Consider the following 11,241-nt stretch of genomic DNA (forward strand, 5'->3'; position numbering starts at 1 on the left):
TATTCACGCTTAATAATCTTTTATGGGGGAATGGGTTAATAATAAACTGTTTGCGAATATGCTCTTATCGTATCAATAATAATCAACAAAATAATCATATGTAACACTCATGCAAGCTGTCAGAGCTGGTAGATGTTTCCGGAAGTTCGTGGTGTCGAGAAAAAAACCCCCCTCCAAATTCTCCACCTCTGTTCAACAATCAACTCGTTCAGCAGCAGCCTGTACTGCTCAATGCCCAGCAACTCGCAGCAAGGCACGTCGTATCCCGGGATTTACCCAGATTTTCGGGTGATCCATTAGAATGGCCGGTGTTCCTTCCACGGCCATGTGCGGAATTCAACCAGACGAGAACCTGGTTCGCCTTCAAAAGTGCCTGGTAGGAAGCGCGAGAGAAAAAGTTCTGAACCTTCTCACAATTCCATCAGCGGTTCCAGAAATTATTGCTACCCTCAGGGAAGAGTGTGGCCGACCCGATCAATTGATACATTGTATGCTGTCTAAAATTCGCCGTGGCAGTCTGCCAAATGCAGACAAATTGGAAACTCTCGTTAGCTTCGGACGTGAAGTGAGGAATTTGGTGACGTTCATTGAAGCTGCTCGTTTGCAGTCCCACCTAAACAATCCGGAGCTCCTTTCCGAACTGGTGTTTAAACTGCCTCCAAATTTACGCCTCGAGTGGGGAAAGCTCCTAGAAAACATTCCGGAGCCGTCGCTAAGAGATTTCTGCAATTATGTGTCATCGCTCAGAAGAGCTGCCTGCAAAGTCATTCCACCAGGCGACCTTGCAATGGATGGTCAAATTCGAAGAAGAACCAGCAAAGAAAAAGAGACAGGTTTTCTCAATACGCATCAGGAGGTTTTCTCGAAAACGGAGAACACTTTGCCGAAGCAGAAAGGAGATCCCAGACCCTGTTTATCGTGCGATAGGAAGGGCCTCAGGGTCCGCGACTGCGAGAGATTCAAGAAATCTTCGTTAGACGATCGTCTGAAAGTAGTGCAGGAGAAACAACTGTGTCGACGATGCTTGGCACCACACGGCAAGTGGCCGTGTCGAACGAGACAACCCTGCGGTGTGGACGGTTGTCGGGAGATGCACCATATGTTGCTCCATTGTAAGCCATCGCCATCCACCTCGTATGGTGCATCCGGAATTGTAACAACACATCGACACCAACGAAATTCCACGTTCTTCAAAATCATACCGGTTATGCTACATGGGAACGGTAAGTCTTTATTGGTCCACGCATTCCTCGATGATGGGTCCGACTTGACTCTCATCGAAAGCAAAGTCGCCGATGAACTGGGCCTAGACGGAGTAGAAAGACCTCTATGCATAGAGTGGACAGGTAGCGTATCACGGAATGAAGATTCTTCTCGTGTCGTGCAGCTGACGATATCCAAGCCGAATAGCGGAGAAAGACATGCCCTGACGAACGTGCGCACCGTTCCTGATTTGGGATTGCCGAAGCAGTCGTTGAACTACAAAAAAATGGCAAAAGATTTCCCCCATCTTCGTGGTTTACCGATTTGCAGCTATACCGATGTTACTCCTAAAATATTAATTGGAGTCGACCATGCAAGGCTGAAGTTAACGCTAAACAGAAGAGAGCGAAGCGCTGGTGAACCCGTGGCAACAAAGACGAGATTAGGCTGGGTTATCTTCGGTGGACAGAGTGCTACGAATAATCTCGCCCGAACCATGGTCCACACATGCAAGTGCAACAAAGACGACGAATTGCACGATCTTGCCAGAGGGAACCTAGCAGCCGCACCTAGTATGCGCATTGCCGAACATGCTCCTCCAGAAACCAGCGAAGATCAACGTGCCCGAAGAGTCTTGCAAGAAACTACAAAGCGCACTCAGTCCGGGAAATACGAAACGGAAAAATGTTCCGCTCAATATACGAAGAGTCTGAACGCTTCCGAACATCGTGACCGTTATCCAGAAGCAGCAGCTGCCATCGTAGAAGGCACGTGTGTCGACGACTTTCTCGATAGTAGAGATTCAGCGAGAGAAGCTGTCGAAATTGCGCAAGGAGTGGCCACAATAAATGGTGCAGCTGGCTTCCAAATCCCGACGTGGCAATCGAATTCCATCGAAGTTCTTCGAGAGATCAGCAACGAAAGCGAAAACTCCACGAAACGTTTTTCTGTGGATAGAATGACAGCCACGGAACGATTTCTTGGGATGGTTTGGCGGCCAAGCCTAGACGTCTTCGTATTTGAAAATGTATTTCGTGATGATCTTCAAACACTGCTAACCGGACACATCATTCCCACCAAACGTCAAGTTCTTCAGGTGGTAATGAGCCTTTTCGACCCCCTGGGAATAATCGCAGCCTTCACCATCCACGGAAAAATCCTCATGCAGGATATATGGAGGTCAGGTGTGAATTGGGACGAGTCTATCCGGTTGACGGATTTCGAAAACTGGAAGCGCTGGATAGGAGTGCTTCCCGATTTAGCGAAGGTGACGATTCCTAGATGTTATTTCCCGAACTACGATCCTGTTAGCTATGATTCTCTGCAACTGCACATCTTCACAGATGCAAGCGAGACAGCTTACGCTTGCGTAGCATTTTTTAGAATCGTCGATAGAGGATCACCGAGATGCTGTCTAGTAGCTTCGAAGGCGAAAGTTACCTCACTTCGATCACAGTCGATTCCTCGGAACGAGTTGAATGGTGCAGTCATTGGAGCGCGACTAATGGAGTCCGTTGTCGACAGTCGCCGGTTGAAGATGTACAAGCGATGTTTTTGGGCCGATTCATCCATAGTGATTTCGTGGCTTCGTGCCAACCCACGAAAGTACCGGCAGTATTTAGAATTCAAAGTTGGTGAAATCTTATCGAAAACTGAAGTCGACGAGTGGCGCAGGATAGCGTCAGAGCCGAATGTGGCGGATGCTGCGACAAAGTGGGAATCCGAATGGCCGTCACCATATTTATTTCATTTTTAACCATCGCTGTCGAACCAAAAATAGAACTGAGAGTACCATAACATTTGTGCCGCTGGACTCTCCGAATGATCCTGTACTTACTCCTAATTGTTTCCTGCTTATGACATCGAGTGGTTCCTGTGCACCGAAGGTGGAAATTGGTTCGACGAGTAACCTGAAAGCTAATTGGAGAACGATGGAAGAAATTTTGAATCAATTTTGGAAACGCTGGATCGAGGGCTATCTACCAACGATAGCAAGGCGGACCAAATGGTACCATGATGTTCGACCGTTGCAGGAAGGAGACCTTGTTGTAATCGTGGACGAGACCGTGAGGAACGGATGGTTACGAGGGCGTGTAAGCCGTTCTTATCCAGGATCTGATGGGCAAGTTAGGAGAGTAGACGTAAAAACTAGCTCAGGTGTATTACAGCGAGGAGTTGCCAAGGTAGCACTGTTAGATCTAGATGTGACAGGTAAAACCTACTAGCGTAAGGTGTTACGGGCGGGGGTGTTGCGTGGGATTATAGCCCACGGATTAAGTTTTTAGTTTGAGCGTGTAGAGAGAGGGCGATAAACGTCAAAAGAGAAGAAACGAAGAAAATCGTTAACGTTTTGTAACGGTCGTGAAAATTTTCCTAGCGTCAGTATAACTGCTTAAAAGTTGGCAAAATATTATATTCGGAGTGAATTAGGCTCGATTAGTTCTTTCATTGAGTAAGTTGTTGCTTTTTTTTTATAATTATATTGTACTAATTAAATAATCCTCCAGATCCAGCAAATCGCCAACTTACGTTATTGAGGCGTGTTTTCGGCAAAGCCACTGGGGCTTATTGATTGGATAAAATTGTCCTATTGCCAAGTAAGTTTCTTCTCGCCGGATAGATTTATAAATTACTAAATTTATTATTGTAAACAGGCGCTAGGCAGTTTGCTACCGTAACCTGGCACTCGAGTAGAGCGGAAGTTAGTAGGGGAACTATTTGTAAGTGACAAATTTATTATTGTATTTCCCTAAATTTAATAAAAATGCCTTTGCAGTTGAGTCCTGTCGAGGACAGTTTCCCGTCATTAAACGGCATTAAGTCTATCCGAGACAGACTACAAAAAACCCAAACAATGAGATTGCACAGAGTATCAAATTTTGAATACGGCAAATGCGCCTGCATCACTGTTCAAAGTTCGACAGCATAAGCTTCCAGTAGAAATATTATTTTGTTTTCTTGATTTCTCGAAAATCATATATCCTTCAGATAACTTTATACTACTAAAATGTAGGTCTTCAAATGTAATTTTTCACCAGCTGATAACTTCTTTTATTTACATTTGGCGCATTTGCCGTTTTCAAAATTCACTGCCGATTTGTCCAGAGAGGCTTGAATTTATTCTCCAGATCAAATTTAGATATGGTTTTGTACAACTACCTACACTATAAATCTCTTCGCAGAACTCAACTTAAGGATTCACATTCTGAAACCATATTGGTTAAAATTTGGATTTTAAAATTTACAAATAGTCACACTATTGAATATTGATTCAGATAAAGCCAATAACTTCAATGAATTTTTATAACAATATTAATAATAGTAACAATTAAACAAATTTAAATTTTAAATTTAATCACCTGTAGAGCCATAAATATACTTAGATACCATGGTGGAGCGTCATCAATTCCGTAATTAATATCTGCACCTCGCTTCGGTTCAGCCTCTTTAGAATTGGATGTGAGATTGATTTCAATGCTCTGAAATAAACGCCTTATTATCTGAAATGATCGTTAAACCAGAATCTACATTCACTTACTGTTGTTCGAAAGTTTTCTTGCATTTCCATAATTGTTTTTTCTCGAATATCAATCAAATCTCAGCCTGGCTTTAATTGATGCAATTAAGATCATTTAGCGGGATAAAGTTATAAATAACTGCCTTCGATCTACAAACGCTGCGTTGCAAGTTCTGTTAAAGACTGAACGAGCTTTATTTTTACATTCGTTCGTGGGTTCCCGTCGCTCGGTCACTACACGACAATAGGGCTGGCCTATCGTGCGTCGAAGATAAGAACCGATTCCCGAATGCAACCTACGATGGAAGTTGGCAGATTGCCTATGATAGGTTGATCCCGAAGTTAACATCTACATCGATAGCAAGACTTGCATTCACGAAAGCACCCGATTGGTCGCTAGCCATCATTTCTGTATTATGAGAGAAAATTTGACCAACACGCTATGCCTGAAGTGCATATTTATCTGATCGATGATAAAAGATTCCAGAACCATTCTTTATTCTTTTTGTTAAACCTTGTTATGTAGTGGATAGTTTACCTCTTTTATTTCAATAGTCGGGAATATTACTACCAGCACTTTTGCTTGCGCCATCTGCGAATGCAGATGTGCTAGCAGCCAAGATACGGTTGCCCGGACTCTTAGGACAGAACACTGACAAAATATTTGACACATTAGTGTGTTAAATTTCACACATTTTGGAAATAAGTAGATCAACACATTAAATGTGTGAAGGTACCGCTACACACTAATGGGAAAAACCGCTTAAGGAAACGAAATGTGAGCGTTCCACACATTATGCAAAAAGCGTTTAAAACGAGAAAATGTGTGAAAATGGCAAAAGAGTTCAATTTTGACAAACGGGAGGTTAAAGTTAAACTTATTTTCATTAATTTGGATTTAAAAACAACATGATTTGTTATTTAATGGTTTTTTTTTATTATTCCTCGGATTTTCATTCAATTTTAGTGCTGCGGTGGGAGCAATTTCATTAGTTTTTTTTTACCAGTTAGAAAAAGCCGGCGATACCAGGCCGGATCTGAAAGAGAAATTCATGCATTAGTCGATTTAATTTTAAAATTTAAATGTTGTGGGTTTACTTGCCATTATTCTATTATAACTTGAGGAGACTTTAGGGATGATTCCTGCTTGGCACGCGCATAACTGTTTGTGAATTCACACACTTTTCCCTTAGTCCGCGAATTCGGATAATGTGTAAATTTGGAACTTGCATGGTGTGTGAAAACCACACTGGAGTCAGATGGCTGCAACGTTACACGATTTGTCTATGTATCGTGTGACCAACATCTTTTAAATAAGTGGTCGTGAATCTCGTTTTTAAGCTTTTTTTCCTCAGATTTAAGCTTTTGCCTTGAGAGCATAGGAGACGAAAGCTCAAATCTGAGGAAAAAAGCTTAAATCTGTCAAAACGAGGGGAAAAAAAGGGGAAATCTGAGAGATGTGCTCCATACGGTTTGAATAGCGTTGCCGCCGCCTGACTGGAGTTTGACAGCTCCATATATTTGCTGATAATGTGTGAAACAATTTTGCAAAATGTTTGAAATGATTTATCCATGAAACACAGTGCATGCGTGCGAGCGAGCGAGCGATTCGCGCGAAGAAGCGCACCTCATTTGAACACGTTGAGAACTGTGAGACCGTTCACAGTGCAAGCGACGCGATTCGTACTACTCGCGCGAAATACCCTTTGGAAAATTATCCGTCGCAGCAGTCGCGTGAATACTTTGTTTTGGTTCACCCAAACTTAATATGAACCAGCACTGAGATTATTTCTAAGCAGTTTTATTTGAAAATATATCGCGTTATTTTTAAAAAATAAAAAAAAACGATTTGCCTCGACTAACTTCTTAAATAAAATCGAAGTAGGGGTAAAATTTGAATCATGACAAAGTTTTTCCAGCATATACCTGTCGATTGTCATGGACGAAATGGTGACCAGCAATTTCCTAAGAGAAATTCGTATTATTTTGCGGCACGATGAATTTGAAATTATGAATGCTCTTTGGGCTGTAAAAAACACATTGTGAATTTATTTTTTCGCCAAGCTGCATAAGATGCATACGCGCGTTTTTTCTCTCTAATTATTTGAAACCTTTGGAGATTCCGCTGACAAATTGCGTGGTCATCAGGGCTCCTACCTACCTACCTAAGGGTCCGGCGCCGATTGACCGGCGCATAGGGCTGAGATAAAAGATCTCCACTGCTGGCGATCCGGAGCCAGCGTCTTCACTTGCTGCCAGCCAAGGTTCTCGTCAACTGTGCGGATTTCAGCGGCTAGACTTCGCCGCCACGAGTTTTTGGGCCTGCCTCTTCTTCGATGCCCATCTGGATTCCAGTCAAGCGCCTCTCTGCAAATCTCGTTTTCATCTCTTCGCAGCGGGTGCCCAATCCATCTCCACTTACGTTCCCGAATCTCGATTTCTAGCGCCTTTTGATGACACCGGCGATGAAGTTCAACTTTTGAGATCCAGTTGCCAGGCCACCAAGCGCGGATGATGTTCCGAAGGCAGCGATTCACAAAAACTTGCAGTTTTCGCGTCGTCACCGCATATGTGCACCAAGTTTCACACTCGTACAGCAATACGAATTTGACGTTTGAGTTGAAGATTCGGATCTTAGTTCGTAGAGAGATCTGGCGTGACCGCCAGATGTTTCGGAGACTCGCAAACGCAAGTCTGGCTTTTCTGATTCGGGTTAGATGTCCTGGTACCACCATCAGGCGTAATCTGGCTACCAAGATACTGGAAGCACTACACTGTCTCAACCTGTTGTCCAGCTACCACGAAATTGGAACGATTTTCTGTATTGATTTCCATCGACTTGGTCTTTCCGACATTGATTTTGAGACCTGCTGCCTTGGAGCTCTCGGTGAGGTCGTCGAGTTTGCTCTGCATGTCTTGTTGTGTTTGGGCGAGTAAAACAATATCGTCTGCCAGGTCAAGGTCGTTCAGTTGCTCCATGGTTGAAGGATTCCACGGCAATCCTCGGTTTGGTCTACAGTTAATCGATCCAGTCAAGATCTCATCCATTACGATGAGAAAAAGCAGCGGTGACAAAATACATCCTTGTCTCACTCCAGCAGTTACCGGGATTGGTTCGGACAAGACACCGTCGTGCAAGACCTTGCACGAAAATGCCTCGTACTGTGCTTCGATGAGATGGACTAGTTTCTCTGGGACCCCTCGTCGTCTAAGAGCAGCCCAGATGTTTTCGTGGTTCAGTCGGTCAAATGCTTTTTAGAAATCAACGAACACCAGCAGAAGAGAGTCCTGGAATTCGTTGATTTGTTCTAGTATTATTCGTAGCGTTGTGATGTGGTCCACACATGATCGTCCGGATCGGAATCCAGCTTGTTGCCGTCGGAGTGTAGCGTCGATTTTCTCCTGGATCCTCTTCAGGATCACTTTGCAGAGTACTTTGAGGGTTGTACAGATCAAAGTTATGCCACGCCAGTTATCGCACTCTGTTAGGTCTCCTTTCTTTGGGACCTTTACGAGGATACCCTGCATCCAGTCGGCCGGAAATGTTGCAGTACTCCAAATGTCAGCGAAAAGACGGTGCAACATTTGTGCTGACAAGGCAGGGTCGGCTTTGAGCATTTCAGCAGGAATGCAATCGATTCCAGGCGCTTTGTTGGATTTCATGTCCTTGATTGCCGCTTCTATTTCAGCCAGCGAGGGCGCTTCCGAGTTGACGCCATTAATGCGACTTACTGTGGGCGCCTCGAGCTGCGGGTTCTGTTGGCCATTGCTATTTGTAACTCGGAAAAGTTGATCAAAATGCTCAGTCCAACGCTTGAGCTTTTTTTTATTAGTTGTTAACCCAGGTGGTAAATCCATTTTACGGATTGCATTCCAAGGCACGGCGAGCCACCGCGTCCCCCCAGTTTGCTACTCTGGGTCCATGGGTGCAATTGGACGACTCATGATACAATGCTAAGGAACACTGTACCCCCTACGCCATAAAGTCCACCTGGGGCCACTGACCTTTGTTCCCACCTCGAACTGTTTGACACACTTTGCTTCAATAGTGGGAGGTCATTTCGCGCTAGTGCGCTCCAAGGCAATACTCGTTTCCGAATCCTCTGTCAGCATAACCTCATTCTAACACAACTCGATGCGCGGCCCCTCCTCTGACGAGTTAGGACCCGACATCTCATCGTGTGAATGAGGTCCCCACACAGCGCAACTACTAACTTTGTGAATCCAGTCCAAGATCCAGAGACACAAAGCGAGTTGTCGACGACATTTTCTCTGTTCAAACACGTGGGTAGGAGGGGTAAGCCCCCTAAGCCACGTGTAGGACTCAGACTCCTCCGAACTCCTAAATAGTGTTGACTTAAGTCACCACTCAGCGCAACTACTCGATCTTCAAGTCGGGCGCTTGACCACCCGAAGCGCAGATCGAGCTATAGAACGCCCTCATCAGGTCACACTCGCGGTTCAGGCGCATCAATTCCCGAAACGCGTGTCGAACCCTGACACCTCCGGCAAAATGTGCCTCTCAGACACTGACGTGTAAACACGTCCCTAAGTGATCGGTCCACCATTGGCCACCACTTTGCGCATCTACTCATTTTGCGAGACGGGTCTATACCCACCGAAGCGCAAAACAAGTTGGCGATCGCTCTCCCTCCGGTCGCATCCGCATATCAGGGTCATGACCCCCCGAAAGCGTGTTGGACCATCACGCTCACACCCAAGTACTGGTACCTAAGTACCCGGGTGCACCACTTCTTCCGCGCGGGTTTGGCGGACCCGTCGACGGCCTCTAGTGGGTTTGGTGTAGTTCTCTTGGCCGTACATCTGCAATACGCCGGACTTGCAGACACGTTTCCACTCTGCACCACGGGGAGGTGGAACTACGTCGCAGCGCCCAACGCTTGAGCTGATCTGTTCGATCTGTCAGCAGCTGACCTGCTCGGTTTTTCAGCGGCATTCTTGCATTAGTCCTTGCACCACTAAGGCGGCGAGAAATATTATATAATAATCGGATATCTCCAATGGCGGCGGCTCTTTCTCCCTCTTCGGCTAGGGAGTTTGTCCAGGCTCTCTTGTCTCGTCTACAAGCTCGTTTAACTGCCTTTTCCAGCTCCGCATATTGTAAGCGGGCGGCTGCTTTGGCTGACCCGGTACATGCCTGCTCAATTCCGACTTTCGCCTTTCTCCGATCATCGATCATCCTCCAGGTTTCATTCGACATCCATTCACTTCGTCTTCCACAAACTTTACCGAGAGTACCATGGCTCGTCGTGATAAAGGCATTCTTGATTCCACACCACTGTTCTTCGACTGTTCCGTCTGTCGGCAACTCCGAGGCTCGGGATTCTTGCTGTTCAACGTATACCCTTTTCACCTCTGGATTCTCCAACCGGCGGACGTCGTATCGACACCCGACTTTCTCCTCGCGCCGTTGGACACGTGCAACTCTCAGTCGTATCTCGCCAAGGACGAGGTGATGGTCAGATGCAATGTCTGCGCTTCGTTTGTTGCGGACATCAAGAAGGCTCCTTCTCCATTTTCGACTGATGCAGATGTGGTCAATTTGATTTTCTGTTCGGCCATCTCGGGATACCCAAGTGACCTTATGTGCTGGTCGATGGGGGAAGAGCGATCCTCCGATCACCATGTTGTTGTTGCCACAAAATTCTACAAACAGCTCTCCGTTTTCGCTCATCTGTCCTAGGCCATGGAGCCCCATGATGTGCTCAAAGTCCTGATTATCGGAGCCAATCTTTACGTTGAAGTCGCCTAAGTGGATTTGAATGTCACCCTTCGGAATTCTCTCAACCACGCTGTTCAATTGACTGTAAAACTGCTCTTTCTCCTGCAAATCGGCAACGTCAGTTGGCGCATAACACTGGACCATTGTAAGGTTTCTAACCCGTGTTCTGAATCTGGCTACGATTATTCTTTCGTTTATCGGTTCCCATCTTATGAGGGCCGCATGGGCCTGCGGGCTTAACAGGAAACCAACTCCTCGTTCCCGAGTAGCATGTTCTCCTCGTATGCCAGAGTAAAGCAGTACTTGCCCGGACTGTGTCTTGTGTTCTCCAGTGTTAGGCCAACGGACTTCGCTCAGTCCCAATATCTCTAGCTTGAGGCGGCTAGCTTCTCTAGCAAGTTGAGCCAGCTTTCCTGGCTGGGCAAAAGTCCAAGTTCCAATTCTAGTCCGTGTTTTCATGCTAAAAGTCGTTGCCAAAGTTCCAATTCGGTTATTTCTTCTCTCAGTTTCTGTAACAATACAAGATATCAGGAGCAGTAGGTTGTTAGCCTAAAGTCCCTATCCCGCGATGGGGCTGCCATCTTCGACTTAGCTGGCGGGAGCCGCATTTCATAAATTCAGCCGCTTGCTGCAAGACAGACGCTGTTTGAGCCGCCCCTGACCTGGAGAACAGACGCTCGGTTGTTGTTGCATGCCGCCTCTGACCTGGGGACAGACGCGTGCGGCCACCTTCTCAGTCTGCATACGACCAAGGCATCCACCGGGGTTGGGTACCCGA

At 45.8% G+C, this 11,241-nt stretch overlaps 1 protein-coding gene and 1 long non-coding RNA gene across 2 annotated transcripts in view; one reads left to right on the forward strand and one right to left on the reverse strand.

Moving 5' to 3' along the window:
* The window catches only part of LOC129738863 (solute carrier family 23 member 2), a 59,685-nt gene extending 54,687 nt beyond the window's left edge, over window positions 1–4,998 (reverse strand). The window contains exons 1-2 of the mRNA XM_055730178.1: window positions 4,742–4,998; window positions 4,563–4,682 (exon numbers count right to left, since the gene is read on the reverse strand). Coding sequence (XP_055586153.1) covers window positions 4,563–4,682; window positions 4,742–4,771 — 150 coding nt within the window. The 5' untranslated portion in view covers window positions 4,772–4,998. The remainder of the gene's footprint in view (window positions 1–4,562; window positions 4,683–4,741) is intronic.
* On the forward strand, window positions 3,512–4,688 carry LOC129738866 (uncharacterized). Its single transcript, XR_008735661.1, has 4 exons — window positions 3,512–3,655; window positions 3,711–3,800; window positions 3,858–3,923; window positions 3,980–4,688. It is a non-coding gene; the product is annotated as an uncharacterized LOC129738866 (long non-coding RNA).
* Window positions 4,999–11,241: the final 6,243 nt, after the last annotated feature.

Source organism: Uranotaenia lowii, chromosome 1 (genome assembly GCF_029784155.1).
Source record: "Uranotaenia lowii strain MFRU-FL chromosome 1, ASM2978415v1, whole genome shotgun sequence".
NCBI classification, from domain to species: Eukaryota; Metazoa; Arthropoda; class Insecta; order Diptera; family Culicidae; genus Uranotaenia; species Uranotaenia lowii.